This window comes from Sus scrofa, chromosome 10, assembly GCF_000003025.6.
Source record: "Sus scrofa isolate TJ Tabasco breed Duroc chromosome 10, Sscrofa11.1, whole genome shotgun sequence".
In the NCBI taxonomy this organism is placed as follows: domain Eukaryota; kingdom Metazoa; phylum Chordata; class Mammalia; order Artiodactyla; family Suidae; genus Sus; species Sus scrofa.
The window spans coordinates 7958672-7983729 of NC_010452.4; the positions used below are offsets into that span (position 1 = coordinate 7958672).

At 39.0% G+C, this 25058-nt stretch overlaps 1 protein-coding gene across 6 annotated transcripts in view; it reads left to right on the forward strand.

The window, feature by feature from the left end:
* SPATA17 (spermatogenesis associated 17) overlaps nt 1–25058 on the forward strand; it is a 323445-nt gene that overhangs the window by 161224 nt on the left and 137163 nt on the right. For 5 of the 6 annotated variants that reach the window (XR_002336103.1, XR_002336102.1, XR_002336104.1 and 2 more), the window contains one exon: nt 13071–13153. Coding sequence is in view for 2 of the 6 variants with exons in the window: in XM_021063977.1 (XP_020919636.1) it covers nt 13071–13151 (81 nt within the window). In the remaining 4 variants the exon portion in view is untranslated. 6 annotated transcript variants of the gene reach the window in all.

Here is a 25058-nt window from a genome sequence, read left to right on the forward strand (position 1 = left end):
GTTATTAATTCACTAAAGATCTTCTATCTGTCACCTTCTCCAGACGGAAAGTGTCTCTGTTCTCTGTTCCTTTTAGGTCCTGTACCAGCCTTCATGTTTCTCAACATAAGTTACAATTTGAGGTCCTGCATTGATGATGCAGTTTTTTGTTTGTTTGTTTTTTGTCCTTTTAGGGACACACCCTAAAAGAGTGGCATATGGAGGTTCCCAGATCAAACTGGAGCTGTAGCCACTGACCTACACCACAGCTCATGGCAACACCGGATCTTTCACGCACTGAGCAAGGCCAGGGATCAAACCCACATCCTCATGGATACGAGTCAAATTCGTTTCCGCTGAGCCACGACAGGAACGCCGATGATGCAGTTCTGTAGATTATTATAATTCTTCATGTTTGAGGCACGGTTTCTGAGAATATAAAATAGGGCAAAAATTCAGTGCTCTGCCATTTTCAAACTAGAAGTCATCTAATGAATAATTTCAAAATACAGGTCTGTACAACTTTTACAGAGTCACTTTTGAAGTAATGGTGATATTTCCAAAAACATAATACCCAGACCGTCTTATTCATGCTGGTATAGGTTTTCGTTTTCCAGTATTTTTGAATATGATAAATGGAGGATATAAAGACAGAAGGCCTGGATCCTACCTCTAGGAACCGTAACGTCTAGTGGAAAGATGAAGCACGGAGGGGAGTTGCTGTTACAAAATAGGATATATAAAAAGGCTGTGATAAAGATAATTATGCACTAAAAGCATTCAAAGAAGGGACTTTTAATTTGCATCTGAAGAGAGAAGGATTTTCAAGAGGAGGTATAGCATTTTTAGACGAGACTTATGTTGGGTAGGGTTTGCACCTAGTTAAGAGCGTAATAAATATTTGCTGAATATAATTAATACTGTTCAGCCTTGGTTTGACGTTTTTCTTTGTGATTCTGTTCATGGTAAATATTCTTTACTTCCATGGGGTGTATCAGCAGCAGTCAGTTGCACTTATTCTTGTCTTAGTTTTCCTGAGAGGAATTAACAAAAACATTTCTATAGAGAAAATTCACCATTCAATGACAGTTATTGATATATCCTATAATTACAAAAAAAAAAATTCTTCCTGAGAGAATTCCATCATATTAATGATGCATGTATATTATTAAGAATTATAAATATTGAGTAATAACGCTTCAAGTCACATGTTCCCAGATGTTATTTGGGGGCTACTAGATTAGCAATTTTTCAAGAACATAAGCAGTAATTAGAAGTCTTTCATAATTCCTTTCAGAAACAGTGCTTGATTTTAATTCTTTCATTTAAAAAAAAAAAACTTGTAAGAAAAAAACTGTCAGAACTATTGACAGTTTTATAGCCTGACAAAAATTAAGTATAATTAAAATGAAATATTTGTTGCATAAATTAAACTGCAATTAATATGTTTTCTCCCTCTGCTTGAAGGATAAGATGAAAATGGGGTTGTTAGCAGACTCCCTGCTGTGAGACTAATTTCTTGAATTATCATACACATTCTCGCAGTAAAAGAGTAAACCAACATTGTTTGATGAAACATTGAAAGTAGAAAACATTGTTTGATGAAAATGGTACACACACGATAAATTGGCTTTTATGGAGGCAAGGCAATATTACTTTTTTATTTTAAGATCTGATTACTAGTTGATTTCAAGGGTAAGATTTGTACTTTCAAAGCCATAAAAATAAGTAGACAATATCCCTTTGTTTTTTATTAGCTATGCCTTTTAAATTATCCACTGTGTTGTTTTAGGATGTTTGCTTTTTCAGGAGGTAATTAGAAAATGAACAACACATGTTATGCTGAGGCCTCCCCCTCCAGCTAAAAGAAAGAAGGAAAGAGAAAGAGGAGGAGGGAGGGAGGAACAAAGAAAAGATGAGTGAGTGAGTGAATGTTTAAAAATGAATTTTTCAGAGTTCCCATTGTGGCTCAGTGGGTTAGGAATCAGACCGACTAGTATCCATGAGCATGCGGTTTGGATCCCTGGCCTCACTCGGTGGGTGAAGGATTCAGCGTTGCCGCCAGCTGTGGCGGAGGTCGTAGATGTGGTTCAGATCCCGCGTTGCTGTGGCTGTGGCGTAGGCCTGCAGCTGCAGCTCCCATTCAACCCCAGCCTGGGAACTTCCATATGCCACAGGTGCAGCCCTAAAAAGACACAAAAAAAAGAATTCTTCAAAAACAGCAGAAAAGATTAAACAGGCACAGTAATTCCTGATGATAACATGAAAATCTAGGTTTAGTAGAGGACTATGAGAATTTATTTTTTAAAGCTTCATTTATAAGTCATCTTATGTTTACTCTCAGAGAAATTATACTGCAATGAAAACTATTTCTTATACAACTAAAATTTCAGATTATAATCTTTTTTTTTTTTTTTTTTTTTTTTTGTCTTTTTTGCCATTTCTTGGGCCGCTCCCGCGGCATGTGAAGGTTCTCAGGCTAGGGGTCTAATCGGAGATGTAGCCACCAGCCTACACCACAGCCATAGCAACGTGGGATCTGAGCCGCATCTGCAACCCACACCACAGCTCACAGCAACGCCGGATCCTTAACCCACTGAGCAAGGCCAGGGATCAAACCCACAACCCCATGGTTCCTGGTCGGATTCGCTAACCACTGAGCCACGACGAGAACTCCTCAGATTATAATCTCTATGTGGTTAGTGTACACAGAAGGTTACTTACAACCCACCCCACAAGGAATAGTGAACAATATTTTCAGTCCTTTAGTTCATGTGTTTATTCATGTTCTCCTTCATTTCCTTGTTTGTTCAGTGTTACTGGTGGAGGCAGGCTGTCTGTTATATTCTGGAGGAATGTGTGAGTGCGTAATGATGGCACTTGACTGTGTTACAGTTGATCCTTGTACTTGTGGTAGTTGTGTTCTGTGAGGTCACTGCGCACACTGAATCCACAGATCCTGAGCCCTTACTCCTAAGGGAAATGCAGGGTTAGGTTCCTGCCTCTGGTCAACGTTGTTGTCACCCAGTCAACACACAACTTTGTTTCGTGTGCATTTCTGTCTAAAGACTACTTTAGGCGTTCCCATTGTGGCTCAGGGGGTTAAGAGCCCTACATAGGGTCTGTGAACATGCAGGATCAATCCCTGGCCTCGCTTAGTGGGTTAAGGATCCGATGTTGCTGCAGATCCCGTGTTGCTGTGGCCGTAGCATAGGCCTCTGCTGCAGCTCCAATTCTACCCCTAGCCTGGGAGCTTATGTGGCTGTAAAAAATAAAAACATAATTTAAAAAAAGAAACACTTAAAGAAAATAAAGACGACTTATTTGATATACATTATTGATTTATTAACATTTAACTCATGGCCACCAACACTGTAACTTATGCCTGAATAAAGTTTATTTCATAAACGTATTTTCTCCGTTAGGCACACACTAATCTTCTTGTGCTCAGGAGCGCTCAAGAGCACTTCAGCAGTGTTTTTAAAAGGGGTCTATTTTAAAAGGAGGAATCACCCACAAAACTGTGGAAGGGTGGCACTACATGAGCACAGAAGGACACTTGTTTACAGGGAGAGCTGAAATGAGAGGACAGGCTTCATCTGGGAAGGTGGGCGCTGGGTGACTCAAATTCTCACCACGGCTTGATCTGCGAATGACTGAAAGCACTACTGAGTATTGATTTTAGGGCTACGAATGAATCGTAAGGAGTAGTGAATTTACAAATTACGATCTGAATAATGTGGATCATTGGTAACGGTGCGCTTATAAAGACGGCATCACTGAACATAGAATCATAGTCTGTTTACTGGTGAGCCTCGGTGTTGTCATGCTTTGGCAGAGTCAAGTTTATTGAGCCCCTCTGCATTCTCATTCCTCATGGAGCTCATACCTAAGTGTCCGTCGCTGACTTTTTCTCCGCTGTATCCCTCCACCCCTTCTCCCTCCCTCCTGCTCTCTCTCTCTATTGATTTCTCAGTTCTTCCCGCAAATACGTTTGGATTCAAGTGATTGAAGTTACCAAAGGCCCTGGGCCTCTACCTACTGGCTGGAAAAGGAAAGGTCTCAGAGCGTGTGGTGTGGACTTTCAGAGGACCCTCTTTATTCAGGCAGAGGGAGGACCCACCTGACGATGGAGCCCAGGGCACCCAGCCTGCATCTCCTTCTCCCGGTTTAGAGTGATGGGGTTGGAGGAGAGTCAGGACGCGCCAGTCCACAGGCTCGGCTCTATGCAGGCTGATGATTCGCCGGGGCCACGTCTGCTTATTCATCGTTGAGGTGTTCCTTCGGCCAGAGACTACTTCTCAAGCCCTTACTTTGTATCAGACACTGGCTAAAAATAAAAGAAGAATTAAAAATAAAAAAATATAAAAAGGGCAGGAAAACTGTGAACACACTGTGACCTGTGTCTTTTAGCCATTATTCCAGCTCTTGAGAATTTTCTTGGCCTGCCTGATTACTTAGACGAATTCTGTTTCTTTCCAACAAGAAACTCTTGAATGTGTAGGACTCACAGTCTTGCCTTCGGTTGTATTCTCCAATGAAGTGGTTCGCCTTAAGCCATTCTCTCTCTTTTTTTTTTTTTTTTTTTTTTTTTTTTTTTTTTTTTTTAAGGGCCACACCCACAGCAGGTGGAACTTCCCAGGCTAGGGGTCAAATTGGCGTGCCGGCCTACACCACAGCCACAGCAACTCGGGATCTGAGCTGCATCTGAGACCTACACCACAGCCCACGGCAACACCAGATCCCTGACCCACTGAACAAGGTCAAACCTGCATCCTCATGGGTACTAGTCAGATTCGTTTCTGCTGTGCCACAACAGGAACTCCCATCTTATAAGCCATTCTGATATTATCTTTGAGCATGTCTGCAGCCTGTTCTCCAGCGCACTAGCCACGCACAAGACCAAACCTTCCCTTTAGGGCCCGTCCCGCATGGTGTTCCCTCTACTTCAAGTGGGCTGCCTTTGTGTGTGAGCATCATGTTCCTGGACCCTCTGACCCTGGTATCATTAGCTCAGTTATTAGACCAACTAACAGGCTGCAGATGATTCTAACTACAACACTGTATCTTGTTGGATGTTCCACTTCAGTGACTTGCATTTACATGACATTCTTACTGTTTTAGTTGAAATGAAACAGTGAAGGCCACATTTTATATATGGGTCTGTAGTCTATATCCAGCTCTATTCTTGTGTCTTTACACCTTGTATTTCTTTTATTATGGCCATAATCCATATACACCATCACACAATGGACTTGTCAACAAGAAGCCCCCTTAGTCATCCTTTAGTTTATGCCCCTGGCCTGCCATTGTCCACTTGTGCATTTATTATCAAAGCTATAAAGGGGAGAGAAGAGCAGGAACTGAATGAGAAAAGACAGATATAACTTTTTTTTTTTTTTTTTTGTCTTTTCACCTTTTCTTGGGCCGCTTATGTGGCATATGGAGGTTCCCAGGCTACGGGTCGAATCGGAGCCGTAGCCACTGGCCTACGCCAGAGCCACAGCAACTCGGGATTCAAGCCGCATCTGCAACCCACACCACAGCTCATGGCAATGCCGGATCCTTAACCCACTGAGCAAGGCCAGGGATTGAACCCGCAACCTCATGGTTCCTAGCTGGATTTGTTAACGACTGCACCATAACAGGAATGCCAAGAAAAAGACAGATATAACTATTAAGAAAAAGAGAATATATAAAAATGGGAAAAGAATTAATAGAAACTCAAATATATAACTTCAGAATATAGATGTAACCACATTTCAATAAAAATAGGAAGGTGTTTACCAAAGTCAAATATAAATGACCTTTGAGTAAGCAGCTATTTAGGCTTATTCATCCACAACTATTTTCACGCACAAATAAAAGATATTTGAGCATTTCCTATGTGAAAATAACTAACACTAAGTACTGGCTATATACCAGATACTGGTTTACTCGATTTGTGCGCATGACTTCATGTAATCCTTATAAACACACCTGTGAATAGGATGTTGTTATTTTTATACTATTTTATCTCTGTCTTTGAAATCGGAAAGCAAGCATTGTTGAGGTTAAATAAGTTGTCCAGGATCACAAAGCCAGCCCTGGGTTTCAAACCCAGCCAGCTTGGCTCCAAAGCAATACGGCCTCGGAGGAGAAGTCAAACCACCTTTGCAGGTACCATCATTGAGACTCAGAGCAGCGTGATCTACACATGGACTTGATTTCCTTTCGAGGTTCAGACTGACCTTGCATCGTCAACTCAGTATCAGCTAAAAACTTTCTTTGGAAACGTGTGCAAATGGTTTAATTGAAAGAATGCATAATAAATCCTGAATCTGGGGGGTTGAGAAGAACACAAACTGTAGAGAATGCTCTAGCATGTGTTCCTGAAAACTCAGATGAACAGAAAGAGGAGAATAACTCCTACAGCTCTTAGCCTGCATGTTCTTTCGTTGAAACTGTGGCGGTGTCCATGCCATCACAGAATTCTCTGTGTGTAGTGAGAGCAAAGTTTGATAAAGCAGGAATAATGCCAGGTGATCTTTTAAACCTGCCTATGAACTTGTGTTTGGAAACTATGGAAAATCCCAAGTGCTAGCCAGACTTAACTGTGGTCTCATTCAGGAAATATTTTCAGTTAAAATAGTATTTACTCTTCGGCTAAAAGTTCTTACCCTTCTCCTTTTTTTAGCTCTTAAAAAAAAAAAAAAAAAGTCTCTGCAGTGCTTTAGAGCAGAACCCATGAAAAAGGTATTTTAAGCTGAACAATAGGTGTATAATCTTTGATTTCCATCTTGTCCTTCTAATCCTGGAGGTTTTGTCCACTGCTCTGTATATTAGCTCTGTCCTGCTTACCAACATTGAGGCTGGTCGTGAGTAGCTGATGAAAGCCTTAAATAACTAGATAAACAGCACAGCTGCCAACCTAAAGTAATCTTACACTTAGGGGGTGAGTGGCCCAGGAAATTTGCTCTTTGTCATTTTGACTTGGGTTTGAAAATGGACCTGGGCTGCATTCCAGCTCAAAGAGCCGTTCACTTCCAAAGAGTCCTAAATTGTCCCAAGGAGCTCATTTTGGCAGTGGATTATTTGTGTTTGGCCGGGCATCCTAATAGCAAAAGCTGTCTGCTCTGGCAAGCAAGGGCTATGGCAGGATTTAGAATTACCATCCCCAGTGTTTTTTCTTGATGAGGTTATTTTTCAGGAAAGCAGTCCCCCACCCCCCATTTACAAAGTGACAATGCACAAGTGTTATCCAGGTAGTTTTCTTGAGCCCGTAAATAGCTTCTCATGGACCGGATGGCCTGTTTTATGTATTTGAGGCACATTTTAAACAAATGAGAACCAGCACCAGATTTTTTCCAAAACCAAAACTGTCTTAATGGACTAGTTACTTCTTCCTATATCAGAAGTAGCAGTTATTGGTTGACTAGGGCCAAGTAAGAATGTGGGGTTTTAAATGAGAAAATAAGAGTGATAAAGGATTTGTGAAAGATTTTCTGTTGGTGATGTAGAGTATATGTGTTTGAAGAGTCAATCCTTGCTTATCTGTACACCTATAAATGCCTATTGTCTGCCTCAGACGGGTCCTGGGAAGACATAATTAACTTTTGGTTCCCATTTATTGGAAGCTGTCAAGCACAGTGCTGACACACTGTAAGATGCTCAAACATTAGTGAAATGCACAGGTGAAAGTATAACACAGAATTAACTGTTGCTTCATTTGTTATGTTAGAGGAGCCCAAAACAAAGTACACGAGAAGATCCAAAGGAATGAGGGAACAAAATAGTGCAGTTTCTATTTCTTTTTCCATCATTTGAATATTTATTGGACATCACATCTTCCTATCAAAGTATTACATACACATAATGTCAGACAGATATCTAGAAATGTATTGAGGATGCTTAAAATATTTGTTCTGTTAGAGGGTATGATCAAAATCCTTTGAGTCTTATTTCACTACATCAGTGGACCAAAACCAGTGTCGCATATGTGTCAATGGAATTTATTTAACTTCTGAAAGGTACATGGTAGATAGAATATGAATAGACTTTTACCCTTGAAGGAAAGGTGGAGGACAATACTTGCACTGAGGGCCAGATGTTTTATTTCATTTAATCCTCATACCAACCTTGAGAGAGAGAGAGATCTCCATTTTACAGACCATGAAACAGACTGAGTTAGGAGTGCTTCCTCTGCTTCTATTTTCTGGAACAAATTATACAGAATTGCTATCATTTCTTCCTCGTTTGGTAGAATTTACCAGTGAAGTCATCTGGGCTTATTTTGGAAGGCTATTAATTATTGATTAAATTTTTGAAAATAGATGCAGGCCTATTCAGATTATCTGTTTCTCCTTGTGTGACTTTTGGTAGATTGTGACTTCCAAGGAATTGGTCCATTTCACCTAAGTTATCAAATTTATGAACAGAATTTTTCATAATATTCCTTTACTATCCTTTTAATGTCCATGGGATCAGTAATGATGGTCTGTCTTTCATTTTTGATATTTGTAATTTGTATCTTTATTTTTTCTTAGCCTAGCCAGATGTTTATCGGTTGTATAGATCTTTCCAAAGAATCAGCTTTTGATTTTCTTGATTTTTTTTGCATTGTTTTCCTATTTTCAACTTCTGCTCTGATTTTGTTTTCTTTAGATTACTTTGGATTTATGTTTTCTAGTTTCCTAAAGAGGAAGCTTAGATTAGTGATTGTAGATCTTTCTTCTTTTCTACTAATACATTCAGTGCTATAAATTTCCCTCTAGGCACAGCTTTTGCTGCATCCCACAAATTTTGATAAGTCTCATTTAAATTTTCATTTAGTTCAAATGCTTTTTTCTGGCTGCTGCTTCTTTGACTATGTATTATTTAGTAGTGTGCTGCTTAACTTCCAAATATTTCAGTAATTTTAAAGTATCTTTCTGTTATTAATTTCTGGTTTAAGTCTGTTGTGGTCTAAGATCATGCTATGATGTTTACTCTTTTGAAATTGTTAAAGTATATTTTATGGCTCAGGACATGGTCTATCTTGGTGACTATTCCATGTGAGCTTGAGAAGAGTGTGGTTATTTTTGGATGAGGTAGTCTCTAAATGTTAGTTAGATCCAGTTGATTGGTAGTACTGTTCAGTTCACTTATATCTTATTGACATTCTGCCTGCTGAATCTATCAGTTACTTATAAAAGGATATTGAAGTCTCCAACTAGAGTAGTTAGTCTATTTTTCCTTGCAGTTATATTCGTTTTTACTGCATGTATTCTGATGCATATTTTTAGGCATATACACATTAAGGATTGTTGTGCCTTCTTTGAAAATTGACCCCTGTATGATGTAATGCTCATCTTTATTCCTGATTATTTTACTTATTCCAAACTCTGTTTTGTCTAAAATTAATGTAGGTACTCCAACTTTCTTTCGATTAATGTTAGGTGATATATCTTTCTCCATCCCTTTACTTTTAATCTGTTTGTGGTCTTTTTTAAATTTAAAGTGGGTTTATAAGACACTGTATACCTCCTGTTTGTATCAGCAGTCTCTGCCTTTTATTATGTATTTAGACAATTCACCCTAAAAGTGATTATTAATATAATTGGACTAATATCTACCATATTTGTATCTGTTTTCCATTCATTGCCTTGTTCTTTGTTTTTGTGTGTGTGTGTTGGTTTGTTTTTGTTTTTGCAATTCTACTCTTTCAGGCTTCTCTAGTTTAATTCAGCATTTTATGATTTCATTTTTTTCTCCTCTCTTAGCATATTACCTTAAATTTTTTTTTTCACAGTTGCTCTAGAGTTTGGGATATACATTTATGACTAATCCAAGTCCACATTCAAATAACATTTTATTGTTTCCTGGGTAGTTCAGTCACCTTATAACAGGTTATTTCCAGTTCCTCCCTTCTATCCCTTGTAACATTGCTGTCATTCATTTACTTTATCTAGGAGCTTAATCACTGATTACATTGTTATTTTTATTATTTTGAATAAGATTGTTGTTAAGATCGATTAAGAAAAATAAAAACAGGTTTTATTTTACCTTCATTTATTTCTTCTTAAATGTTCCTCATTTCATGTAAAGCTAAATTTCTAACCTATATCAGACAGAGAAAGACAAATACTCTATGATATTTATGTGTGGAATCTAAAAATAATACAAACAAATGCATAAGCAAAACAGAAATAGATATAGAAAACAAACTACTGGTTACCAAGGAGAGAAGGATGGAGGGCAGGGCAAATTAGAAGTATGAGACTAAGGGAGTTCCCGTCCTGGACCACAGAAAGGAATCCACCTAGTATCCATGAGGATGCAGGTTTGATCCCTGGCTTCACTCCGTGAGTTAAGGAACTGGCATTGCTGTGAGCTGTGGTGTAGGTCACAGAAGAGGCTCAGATCTGGTGTTGCTGTGGCTGTGGTGTATACCGGCAGCTACAGCTCTGATTTGACCCTAGCCTGCCTGGGAACTTCCATCTGCTGCGAGTGTGGTCCTAAAAACCAAAAAAGAAAAAAAAGTATGGGACTAAGAGATACTATTATGTATAAAATAGATAAGCAACAAAGATATATTGTATAGCAAAGGGTATTTTAGCCATTATCTTGTAATAACTTTTAACGGCGTATAATCTGTAAAAATACTGAATCAGTCTGCTGAACACCTGAGACTAGTATAATATTGTAAATCAACTACACTTTACTTTTTAAAAAGAGAGAAAAAATTAAAATATTTTTTTAAATATTCAAAATGATTTATTATAGGAAAATAAAAAAGCTAATAAATATTAAAAAGATAAATGAAGATCATTTGAACAAAACTAACCTTTTCATTTACTTTTTCGAAACATAGATTAATAATTGTTAGACATATATATTCATAAAACTTAAACCAGTCACAGTTCTGGACTTCAGTGCTCATCAAGCACCAACATTAAAATCTACTATCATGCTTCACACGTATATGTAACTTCATACATCCACATCTGAGAGTAGTAGGAATCACGTATGACAGAACACCGTAAACCAGCTATAATGGAAAAATGAAAATCGCTGTAAACACTAAAGAGTAAAAACAATAGTAATAGGAGTCATGTACTATTGCAGCATGTTCCTGATATGTGACGTGCAACTCTTGCAAATGCAGTGTTGATTCCTGAGCACCCCTAGGGTCACAATTTCAAATACAGGGGAAGCAAGAGTATGGAATTCCGCACCACGGGGAAAGACTACTTCCAATTATATGAAGTTCTTTTGCCTTCATGCTATCCAAAAGGAAGGATTTTATTCAAATTGATTGATTTGTCTTTTAGCTAAGCATTTTTGTCATGCAAACTCTTTTCCAACCTACTGTCCTTCGCGTCTCTTGGGCTTGGTCTCTTTTGTTTCCTAAACGCGAGGCAACAGATGTGGGACTTTTCCCTGGAGCCTGAATAGAGCTGTTCCTTCCCTGGAGCCTGAATAGAGGTCCTTCCTTCCAGGGTTTTCTTGAGAAAAAAAAAATTATCCACAGTCATTTCCATGGAGGATAGGCCTCCTTTATAAAGGAGAAACATGTGCTTCTCTATAGTCTGTTTACAGCATCCACTGCTGATTCATTGCTTTACCTCCTTAATGATTTCGCCTGCTCTACATGTGTGAAAAGCCTCCCTTTCTATCCTCAATCAAATGCTGTTTCTCCAGTTCCTCAACGACACAAGGTTTGTCCTCGCTTCATTCTGAACCCCTTGAGCGATTGTTGGAATTGGTTCTGTGAAACTTACCACCCATGTCCCTCTATTAGGATTATTTGGGGGTAGCACCTTTCCCTTTTCATTCATTCAGTCAACAAACATTATTTGGCACAAAACAGGGTACCTACTACTATGACGCTTACCATCTTATGTGGGACCCAAAGTAAATATGTAATATCCCAAACATGGACAGCTATGAAGAAAATAGAGCCCTTCAAAATGATAGAGATTATGAGACTGGGTGAAGTCAGACAAAGACAAATACCATATGAGAACATTTATATGTGGAATGTAATTTAAAAGAACTTATAAAACGGAAACAAACTCACAGATTTCAAAACCAGGGAGTTCCTGTTGTGGCTCAGCAGGTGAAGAATCTGACTAGTATCCATGAGGATGTGGGTTCGGTCTTGGCCCTGCTCAGTGGGTTAAGGATCCAGCGTTGCCGCGAGCTGCAGCAAAGATCACAAACGCAACTCAGATCTGGCATTGTTGTGGCTGTGGCTTAGGCCGGGGTTCCAGCTCCGATTCGACCCCTAGCCTGGGAACCTCCATATGCTGCGGGTGCACCTCCCCACCCAAAAAAAATTAGGGTTACCATAGATGAAACCATTGGGGAGAGGGAAGAATTTGGAGGATAGGAAAAACATAAACACACTGCTGGATAAAACAGATGATTAGGGATAACCTACTGTAAAGCACAGGAAAATCTACTCCATGGTCTGTAAGAACCTCTACGGGGACAAAGAATGGATATACTTAAGACTGACTCACTTTGCTGTGCACCTGAAACTAACACAGTATTGTAAGCCAACTATACTTCAATAAAATAAAATTTAAAAATAAATAAAAATAAAAAGCTGTAGGGGTGCTAGTCTACATCCAGGGGCTCTTTGAACAATGGAATGAATGAAAGGAATGGCCCATGGGAAGAGCTAGAGAGAAAGGCATCTGAGTGGCAGCATCTCTAAGTCTAAAGAGGCAACATGTTCAGTCAACAGCAGTTTTGCTAGAGACTCTTAAATGAGGGGAAATGCAGCAGAGAAATCGTGTAGCAAAGGAGCCAAATGTCTCCATGGTCAGGGTCAAGGTGCAGCACTTACATCGTGAGCTCTGTGAAGACATTGACTGTGTCATTGCATTGCTCGGAGCTCCCCAAAGCTGCCACCCACAGCTCCTAAAAACTCTGTGTTTAGGAACGTGTCAGTGTATCTGGCTTTCCGCTGATAAAACTTACCTGCTAATTTTATTTGAGGGTATGATGGGAAATTTGAAGTGCAGTTAAATGATATCTATCTAGCAATTTAATGTAATACCAATTATAACAAAAATAGGAAATCAGTAAGATATGTGTGGTAATCACGATCTTTTTCCTCCTAGGATTTCCAAACTGTGTTACCATCATTTGATCTCTTCTCCGAGTATGGAAAATTATATTCAAAAGCTGGACAAATTGTATAAAGGTATGCACTTTCGCTAAAACATACTTCAAATACTGTTCAATTAAATAACGTAAAAAATCAAATGAGATGGACTTAACTATCAAGCATTTAAAAAACCATGCTATAATATATACATAACTCCATACATTCCTTTCATTTCAGTCTCATGATTTTTAGCATTCGAAAATCATAGATTTTGTTTTTCAAATCTCTTCTCCAAAATGAACTCCAAATCTTAAGAAATAGAACTGACAAATATCTGAAATAGTCTTTCTTTTTAAATGAATTAATACAATAAATCGTTTTACATATGTAAGGCAAAAGTGTTGATGGCAACCAGAAGCTAAAATATTTCTCGCTACTGTCTCTATATGGTGTAGTGTAAAATACCATGTTCAGTATGTGTTTTATTTGAAGTGTGAGCTGCCTCTAGGGGATTCCAAAGAAATAGTGACTAGGGTCTCTGATGACCAAAGTTTACAGACTAGAGAACAGAGACACCCACATAAAATTCAAGATCACACAGTAAAACTTCAGCGAGTGCTGAATTTAATTGCCAAGGCATTTTAGAATAAGGAAGCATTTGCCATCAAGGGGAGAAAATAGGAGGTATTCTGACATTTTCGGTCAGGCTTAAAGGGGTATTGAGTGAAGACAGAAAGGCTCTCTGCAGTTGAAAAGAGGCAGGAATGAGAAATCGTGCTGGTTAATTCCTCAGGGATCCTCCACCAAGAACCAGGGGGAAAGCACTGATCCATTGGAAAGAACACAAAGTAGATGCGCGTGTTTGTGTTGTATTTGGTGTTCCTTAAATTTGGTTAGTATTGCCTCTCGCCCCTTTATAACCTAGAAGGCTTCAACTGGAGGTCGGTATGTTAAATACAGGAGGCAGCGATGAGCTTTTAACTCCTCCAAAGGGATATGTGAGCTGCTGGAAAACCATATCTCTAATGCCAAGTGAAATTACGGTTTCAAAGGTTTGGAGTCCATCGGTACCCTCTGGAGCACGGGTGTCGTATTTGTGACTCACCGCGTGAAGTAGGAAATGAAATGTCTCATATCTGTGTGTGCCTTTGGATTTTAATCCCGTTCATAATAGTGAAAGGTTGGAAACAGCTGGCATAGTCATAAATATATGAATGAGTTAAATAAATAGCTAAATGATAAGACATATGAAATGCAGTACTCTGAAGACATTAAAAATGTGAACATAGATCTTTACCTATTAATTTGAAAAACTACCTACAATATATTTCTAAGACAAGAAAGCTGCATTCAAAGGAAACTACATAGTCTGATTCCATCAAAAATATGTATATATGTGCACACACACTATATATATGTGTGTGTGTGTGTGTGTGTGTAAAAAAGCGCACTTGAATGTGCAGATTTATATTTTCTGTATGTATACATTTGGTATAAGGCCAAGATATTAATGGCAGTTCTCTCTCGATAGTGAGATTATGGGGACCTTTTTGGGGGGGCTACTTCTTTGTAGTTGCATTTTTTGAAATTTTTATCTGATCAGGCAAAAGCAAATTGTTAAACAAAACTCTCCAAGAAGACCTACCTGCTCTTCTCTACCAGTTACAAAAGCATCTCTATTCTGTTCAATCATAATAATTTCGAGAGACTTATCCCTTTTCTCTGAAGACAAAATAACGACCTGCTAAAATATTTATACACAAGACAACAAATGTTTCACATTGCTTTTAATTAAAAGGGGTGCCCAATGCAGATACAAACACACGAGACTTTTTTTTTCAAACTGCGACCTCTTCTCTCGGATTTTTAACCATTTTGTGAATTGAAAATATTATCAAAATGGCATCTCCTCCTCTTAGAGAGGAAATTAATGCCTAGTGTTTCATTTTGGTAAGTGAAGAGGAGCAGCCTTAGCTGTGGCGCTCCTTCTGCTAAGATTTAATTTCACCAAATACGACGAAGTGCTTTTGCTCTTTGTGGAGAAGGCCAGGACGGGGACAGTGGCACCAACGTGTTGCATAAGGATGCCGTGGTGATTTTGAGAGCTATCTATTTGATTGCTTCCACTTCAAGGCAGTTCATCACTTTCCTGTAATTCACCCGACATTGCCTCATGCACCCACACTCCACGCTCCATCAGTCCGATTAGAAATGGTGATGCCTTTATCAGATTAATCTTTCTTTCCTTTAGCATGTCTGCCTTTAGGATAAACAAAGCCTACACCCACCCGTTTTGATTAAGGCACTAAGACTTCAGCCACTGAAATTGCTCACCGTGAATTAGATTTTAAACGCACGCACACTTTCAAATCTACTCCCTAACTAGGATGATGTGATTCCTTTTCATTTCTTTAATTCTTCTGTGTAACTAGTTACGTTTGTAACCTTTGGTAGTGTCCCAAAGGCAACTTTGTCGAAATGAGAATGTGCTGTATCCTATCAGATGGCTTTGCCGTCTTTTCCGTTCCATTCATCTCTCCAGACAAAAGGCTCTCTTTCAAGATTCAAGTGGAGAAGAATTAGCACCATAACGTGAAATCATTGGTTAGTCCAGCATCAGTGGGAGTTTTCTTCCATCGTGTGCTTCTCCATTTTCTCTTGTTCTTCTTTTCAGTGAGCTTTGGCCCAGACTGTCATTCTTCTAAAAAGTCGTTCAATTTTGAGAACGTATGTGATGGGTTTTGGTGAAATTACTTGTTATGCATGAAAAACAGTGTACTTGTTTCTCCTTTTCATAGGAATTTGGCATATGCGTGACTCAAACAGCTAAGAAAAAAGTGAAAAATAAATTTGGTTAGTACCTGAATTGGGAAAGAGGTGAAATTTTGTTGTCTTTTTCCAGAAGTAATAAGGTCTTAGCAGCTGTGTAAGGCAAAAGAAGGTGCATAAGAGTGATAATAAGACTTATAAGTGATAATCAGACTTATAAGCTATCTTTGTGTCTGTTGGAGTTAAATGTTTATTCCAACAAGAAAAATTATTATACCTCGTCATTCAGTTTGGTGCCATGTGAATTTATAATCCTTTTCAGCTTAGTCATAGTGAATTGGCAAAAAACAAAACAATCTTTCTCCTTTGAATGAAGATGATATAACAGCCCACTTGCCTATGGGAAGACATTCTGCCGAGGTCCTTTATGACCGAGGCAGGCTGGCTGAACACTCGGTGTGACCAGTGGCACAGGCCTCAACCTTGTTGATCAGGACTTGCAGTGGTGTAGACAGAGATCATGGAAAAGGGTCATTTCAGGGGCTAGAAATGAGTCAAATCGGATGTAGGGTCCCAGACTTTGAACTGAGCTCCCTCTTAAGCGAGAAATATTTAAATAGAGAATTTAAGAACTCCTGTTTATGGGTTATTTTTCTTCTTTCATGTTATTGTTTTGATGTTAGCAAACAAGACAAAATGTAAAATTGAGCTTTTGGTGTGATGTGAGTTGAATAGAAGACCCACTGCCTGGAATCCTAGATTCTACTTCCCTGGCTGCTGAATAACCTCTGAAGTGTTTCCATCTCTCCCCACGCCCCACCCGCCTACACCCCATCTCTCCAGAGAAGAAAGTGGAACCATTTCTGGTTCATTCAAAACTCTGCCGTTCTAAAAGGAAAATATAAGTGAGCATCTACAGAAAATGCACTGAAACCATACTTACTGTAGATTCACTAAACCATAATATTTTACAGCTGACCACTCATAAAATAGTTATAGTGTTGGAAAAAATAGATATATAGTGGATAGGTGTGTGTGTGTGTGTGTGTGTGTGTGTGTGTGTGTGTGTGTGTGTGTGTGATGGAGACAATGATCCCTGTTCTATTATAATAATAATCTTAGGAAACTGGAATATTGATCTAACGCTCTTCCTAGTACTCACACTTTGGCAATTCATTTTTTTATTTTTTTTTTAATTTTTAAAAAATGTTTTGGCCGTGCCCGTTGCTTGTGCAAGTTCAATCCCAAGGATGGAACCTGCACCACAGCAGCAACCCAAGCCATTGCAGTGGCAACACCAGATCCTGAACCCACCGCACCACAAGGACAATCCGAGGGAATTCATTCTTTTAAAATAACTTTCAGCATTAGTTTGTGAGCTAATGCCTTGCCTTAGCACTCCAAAGTTTCTTGTCCTTGGAAATTCAGAAACAAAAGTAATTGTGAGGGACGTCTGCCTTCTTTGCTCAGAAAATTGTGAATTGGCCCCGCCTGGTCTGCTGGGTTCACGTGCAGTGATCTACCTTTCTCTCTCTCCTTCTCTCTCTCTCTCAAGTTATATCACTACACCCACGAAAAATAATTCCTGCTCTTGGAGTTCCCGTCGTGGCGCAGTGGTTAACGAATCTGACTAGGAACCATGAGGTTGCGGGTTTGGTCCCTGCCCTTGCTCAGTGGGTTAACGATCCGGCGTTGCCGTGAGCTGTGGTGTAGGTTGCAGACGCGGCTCGGATCCCGTGTTGCTGTGGCTCTGGCGTAGGCCGGAGACTACAGCTCCGATTCAACCCCTAGCCTGGGAACCTCCATATGCCGGGGGAGCGGCCCAAGAAATAGCAACAACAACAACAACAACAAAAAAAATTCCTGCTCTTGGTATGTTCTTGAGAACTGAAAATTATTTCATTATTCAGAATGCCAGTTTTCTCTTTCTCACCAGTGCCTGAGCTCTTGAATGATCCAGGCTCTCTGTAGCCCATCTATGTAATATTTGTTTTCACCCCCACAATCTCCTGCTTCCCTCAACCCTTAAGTTCCTGATAACCATACAGGTATCCACAGGAGCCAAAAATGCCTTTGCATTGAAGGGAAAGAAGAGTGAGATACGGAATCTTGTTAGCCAATGTATGGGGGGAAAGCAGTTCGTCTGTTTCTTCTGGAAAACTGCGTAACTACATCAACTTATCATCAATTTCTTTCCTGCATTCTCGGTGTGAACTACTCGAGAAAATTAGTGAGACCTAGTGTTTGACTAAAGCTGGTGGTAACCGGATAATCTATCTCATCCACCAAACTTAATTCTGAATGAATACTGACCCTTGAGAACAGCAGACTTCCCGTCGTGGCGCAGCCGTAACGAACCCAACTAGTATCCCTGAAGACGCAGGTTTGATCCCTGGCCTTGCTCAATGAGGTAAGGATCCGGCCTTGCCATCGCAGATGCAGCTTGGATCCCGCGTTGCTGTGACTGTGGTGAAGGCCAGTAGCAGTACCTCCAATTTGATCCCTAGCCTGGGAACCTCCATATGCCACGGGTGCAGCCCTAAAATGAAAAACAAAACAAAACAAAACAAAAGAAACAAAACCAAAACAAACAAAAAAGTCAAGAGCACTGTGGATGTACCTTAAGGGTATTCAGATTTGGACCTTCTAGTTCTTCTAAAATCAAACCTCTCCTCAACTTTGTTGTAGTTCATTAGGTAATGCCTTCCTTTCCTGCTAATCACTAATCTCTTTGAGGGCAAATACTGTCTCCTGATGCGTACCCTCTGTCTAACATCAGGCAGAATACCCGGGGCAGAGTGAAATATCTGTTGGCTAAGTATTGTTGGGAAAGTTCCAAAAACGTTGCAAGGAAGAGAAGCTCTAAAGCAGTAGATAGCGTCCTAGGAAAATGCCCCTGAAGAAACCCTTGCTCATTTATATGCACACATTGTGGAATGTTACTTCTGAACCAGTCCCGTTAGTTTGTAGTGATGATGGCACTTCAACTTAATGAGGAAGTCACCTGGCTGCTGGTGCTGGCAGGTACATTGGGTTGAGTGTCTGGATTTCCGCTTCATACTATTCATGATATAGGATGCCGCCACCAGGGCACCAAGCAGCCCTTGCCACAAAGCGACATTTGTATGTGAAAGAATCCTTCTATTAGGATAAATATTGGTTGGGATATTGGTTGGGATCAATCCCTAATGCAGACAGAGGGGAAGCATACACTGTGTGTTTAATGTTAGGTTGAAAAGTTACTCTGCTGCCTTCTAGAGGGAATCATAAGATCATACAAATTGCAAGCAAAGCTGAAGCTCCTGCTAGGAAATCTAATAATGATTATTTGGTAGGCTTGAATTGTTCCATTAGCTAACCTTTTTTCCACATTGAAATGAGTCTGTGCTATTTAATGTATTTTCAAAGCATTCATATTTAATTCCAAATGACCTAAAGGAAATTGTTTTTGTACCTCTTTTAATATGAAAATTATCCAATGGAATGAAAGAAACATAAACATAGATTTTAAAAAAGTAGTTCTTCATTCATACCTGCTCTTGTAAACTAATAACATGGCTGATGGGTAGAAAGGAATAGACAAACAAGACCATTTTGTGATTTTTGGAACCTGAAAGTTTGCTCGTTTTCTGCTCAACAAGGATTCTATACAGATGCTGTCATTTTTCAGCTTTATTGTATTAAAAGTAATGTGAGCAAAAAAAATATTTTAGTAAATGGGAGATGAAATTACTACCCTCAAAGAGTTAAATCCAGTTGACATGAAGAATCTGAAAAGAAATTAAAAGTGAGAAAAGATTATTTAGTGTAAGATTTCTTTAAAATTTGCTGCTGCCAGATAGATGAGCAAATAGGATTAAAGTGAGGTGGGAATAGAATAGTTAAGAAAAATTTCTTGGAGGAGACAAATGTTGTGTCAAGACCTAATAGTAGTAAGGATCTGGAATTCACTGAGCTGAAAATATGAACAAGAGGGTTTCATCAGGTAAATAAAATTACATAAACAGAAGCATAGGGACAGAAATGATCCAGATGTATGCAGAGGGAAGTTTTTAAAGATCATAATTGGAAAAACAGCAAAGGATTAAAATAGTTCGACTTGAACTGAACTTAAGGAAGGGAGTTAAATATTTTTACTGACATTTGGTCGATGTACAATATTATGTAAGTTCCGATATTATAGTTACAAAATTATTTGTGTACAGTATAGTGATCCCAACTTATAAAGGTCATACTCCACTTATAGTTATTCTAAGATATTAACTATATTCTCTGGGTTGTACAATATATCCTTCTAGCTTATTTAGTTTCCATAGTAGTTGGTATGTCTTAATCCCCTCCCTGTTCCCTCTTCCTACTGGTAACCACTAGTTCGTCCTCTATGAGTCTGTTTCATTTTTGTTATAAGCAGTTTGTTGTATTTTTCAGATCCCACATATAAGTGATCTCATACTGTATTTGTCTTTCTCTGTCTTTTTCCACTTAGCCTAATGCCCTCCAAGTCCATCTGTGTTTTTGAAAATGGCAAACTTTCATTATCTTTTATGGTTGGGTGGTACTCCATTGTGTGTGAGTGCATGCATATCTTCTTTATCCATTCATCTGTTGAGGATACTTAGGTTGCTTCTGTATCTTGAGAATTATAAATAATGCTACTGTGAACATTGGAGTGCATATATCTTTTTGAATTGGTGGATTTTTTTTGGGGGGGGGTAGGTATATACCCAGGAGTGGAATTGCCGAATCATATAATAATTCTATTTGTAGTTTTTTAGGAACCTCCATACTGTTTTCCACCAGCAGTGTAAGAGGGTTCCCTTTTCTCCACATCCATGCCAACACTTTTTTTGTGTTCTTGTTAGTGACAGACATTCTGACAAGCGTGATGTGATATCTCATTTTGACTTTGATTTGCATTTCCCTGATTATTAGCAAAGAGGAAAACCTAGGCAGAACACTCTTTGACATAAATCATAGCAATATATTTTCTGGATCTGTCTCCTAAAGCAAAGGAAATAAAAGTGAAAATAAACAAATGGGACCTAATTAAACTTAAATGCTTTGACAGCAAGGGCAACCACCGGCAAAACAAAAAGACAGCCTACTGAAGGTGAGAAAATACTTGCGAGCGATATCACCGACACGAGCCTAATATCCAAAATATTTGAATAGCTCATACAGAAAAGAATGACCTGATTCAAAAAATGGGCGGAAGACCTGAATAGATGGTTTTCCAAAGAAGACATGCAAACAACCAGCAGGCACATGAAAAACTGCTCAACATCACCATTCACCAGGAAGTTAACAAATATTTGACTGATGTAAAGTAAGCCAGCTCTAGCAGACTCTGTTTTTTCATTCACTCACTTACTCACTAGCCTCAAAATACCCAAATATTTTGAAGAATTCGTAAAACTAAAATTATTTACCATTTTTATTTTTATCATGGCAGAGACAGAAACGTATCCAAAAAGAAAAAAAAATACTTTCTTGGATAATACGTCTGGTTAAAAATATTATTCTTTCATCATGTAAGGAGATCACACTTCTCCTACAGGGTATTAGGTTAAAAAAGCAAAGAATAATAAGACTTAGGAGAGGGTCTTCTGTCTCCAATACATATTCTCATTCATGCTTATAGCTTGAATCTTTAGAAAAACCCCTAAAAATCTACTTTAGAGAGAGGAGACGCATCAGGAGATGGCAAGTGATATCTGAAGGTCCAAAGAGATGACAATAATGCGTATTTTTTACTCCCATCTTTCCTGCTCTGGAGAAGACTTTATTTGTACAAACTTCCTCCCTTAAAATACAGCTCTAAAAGCTGGAGAAAATCTAAGAGCACCTGTTTGCGTACATCAAAAAGCTAACAGTACAACCACACTTGGAGGGACCAGGTTCCTAGAGAGGAGCAATCAATGCCTAACATGCTCCACTGCTTTCCCCCTTGAGACAGTTCTGATTTTTTAACCACTACAGGACCAAGGAACCAAGGATCCAAGCAGAAAATAGCAGCTAAGAGACTGAGAAGAGGAACTGACCATCTATCATCTCATGAGACGAGGAAGCTAGAAATTGAAGGCCAGGGCAATGTAGGAAGCCAGGGTTTGAGAATGATCAAGATCCAAGAGCCTTAAGAGTGAAAAGAAATGAACCCACATTCAAGACCTTTTTTCTTTAAGGCATTTGTGATTTGTAAAAAGCAACCCAAAAGCTGAAACACTAAGCAGAGCTTTTGATAGTCTCCAGATTTTGTGAGAAAACAAGTGAGCCCAGGGTCGTCTTCGATGAGGAAGCTTGGTAAACATACAATTTCAGGTGGAACTTTGGAGTGCTGTCCTAGTGCGAGAGTAGGCAAAAGATACATCATTGTCTGTATTGGTTTGCTCAGAAAGCCTTAACAGAATGCCACAGACTGAGTGGCTTCAACAACAGAAATTTAAATTCTCACAGTGCTGGAGACAGGAAGTCCCAGATCCAACTGCCATTGTGGTTGGTCTCTGGAAAAGCATCACCTCCTGCCTTGCAGATGACTGCCTGATTGCTGCATACTTACACGGCCTTTCCTCCGTGCGTGCACACTCCTGATCTCTTTCCCTTCTTATGAGGACACCAATCCTGTTGGATGAGGGCCCCAACCCCATAATTTAAACTTAATTACCTCCTTGAAGGCTCTAAGTGCTGTCACATTAGGGGGTAGGGCTTCAGTGTATGAATCGGAGGGGGTTGGTGTTGTTCACACCATAACACCATCACAGAAATGGAAATCTAACTTCAGCTTAATCACAGTCAGTTAAGGTGATGGGCACTTCCGTTAACTGTTTCTCAGATGCCAAAGGAAATCTTACTTGAAAGAGCATTTTGAGCCACTACATGTTTCATAAACAATGAATACGTGCAAGGCAATAACAAAAGAACAAGACAGAACCTGAGGAGGGTGGAGAGTTGAAATCTTACTGAGAAGCAAAAGACTCAGAATGGCCAACTCAGTACTGAAGAAGCGAAACAAAGTTGGAGAACTGACACTACCCACCTTCAAAACTTACTCTAACGCTTCAGTAAACAAGTCAGTATGATATTAGTGGGAAAAAAAACAGATTAATAGATTAATGTAACAGATTAGAGAGCCCAGAAATAGACCCACATAAATATAATCAATTGATTTTTGACAAAGGAGCAAAAGCAATACAGTGGAACAAAGATAGTCTTTTCAACAAAGGGTGCTGAAATAACTGGATATACACAAGCAAAAAAAAAAAGAAAGAATCTAGACACAAATTATACCATTCACAAAAATTATCTTTAGGGAGTTCCCGTCGTGGCTCAGAGGAAATGAATCTGACTAGGAACTATGGGGTTGCAGGTTCGATCCCTGGCCTCGCTCAGTGGGTTAAGAATCCAGCATTACCATGAGCTGTGGTGTAGGTTGCAGACACGGCTCGGATCCTGTGTTGCTGTGGCTGTGGCATAGACTGGCAGCTGTATCTCCAATTAAACCCCTAGACTGGGAACCTCCCTATGCCACAGGTGCAGCCCTAAAAAGCGAAAACAAAACAAAACAATTATCTTTAGATAACAAACCTAAATGTAAAATGCAAAACTCTAAAATTTCTAGAAGATAACATAGAGGAAAACCTATATGACCTTGAGTATGGTGATAAATTTGTAAATACAGTATCAAAGACACAATTCATGAAAAAGTAATTGATAAGATGGACTTCATTAAAATTAAAAACTGCTCCGTGAAAGACAATGTCAAGAGAATGAGGGACAAGCCACAGACTAGGAGAAAATATTTGCAAAAATACTTCTGATAAAGAACTGCTATCCAAATATGTAAAGAACTCTTTTAAATTCAACAGTAAGAGAATAAACAATCTGATTTTTAAAATGAGCCAAAAACCTTAACAGACACCTCAATAAAGATAAGATATATATGCTGGAGAGGGTGTGGAGAAAAGGGAACCCTTTTACACTGTTGGTGGGAATGTAAATTGGTGCAACCACTGTGGAAAACAGTATGGAAACTCCTCAAACAACTAAAAATAGAATTACCATATGATCCAGCTGTCCTACTCCTGGCCATATATCTAAAGAAAACCATGGCTTGAAAAGATACATGCACCCCAATACATGCAGCACTATATACAATAGCAAGACATGGAAACAACCTAAATGTCCATCGACAGAGGAATGGATAAAGAAGATGTGATACATATACACAATGGAATATTACTCATCTGCTAAAAGAACGAAATAATGGCATTTGCAGCAACATGGGCGGACCTAGAAATTCTCATGCTAAGTGAAATTAGACAGTGAGGCACAACACAATATGCCATCACTTATACGTGGAACCTTGAAAAGGCTACAATGAACTTATTTGCAGAACAGAAACTGATTCACAGATTTTGAAAAACTTATAGTTACCAAAAGAGATAGGTTGGGGGTGGGGGACGGATGGACTGGGGGTTTGGAATGGACATGTTCTAAAATTAGGTTGTGGAGTTCCCGTCATGGCGCAGTGGTTAACGAATCCGACTAGGAACCATGAGGTTGCGGGTTCGGTCCCTGCCCTTGCTCAGTGGGTTAACGATCCGGCGTTGCCGTGAGCTGTGGTGTAGGTCTCAGACGCGGCTCGGATCCCGTGTTGCTGTGGCTCTGGCGTAGGCCGGTGGCTACAGCTCCGATTGGATCCCTAGCCTGGGAAGCTCCATATGCCGTGGGAGCGGCCCAAGAAATAGCAACAACAACAACAACAACAAGATAAAAATAAAATAAAATAAAATAAAATAAATAAAAATAAAAATAAAAATAAATAAAATTAGGTTGTGATGATGGTTGTACAACTATAAATATAAGAACATTCACTGAATTAACAATTAAAGAATAAAGAAGAAGAAAAAATAAATACTATTTAAAAATTAAGAAGATATATAGATGACAAATAAACATATGAAGCATAGGAAATAAGCATATGAAAAAATGTACCATGTCATATGTCATCAGGGAAATGCAAAACTTTCATTCAAAAAGATCCATGCACCCCTATATTCAGTGCAGCATTATTTATAATAGCCAAGACATGGAAACAACCTAAATATCCATTGACAAATGAATGGATTAAATAGTGGTACATATACAATGGAATACTACTCAGCTATAAAAAGTACAAAAGCTTGCCATTTACAGCCACATGGATGCAACCAGAGATTCTCATATTAAGTGAAGT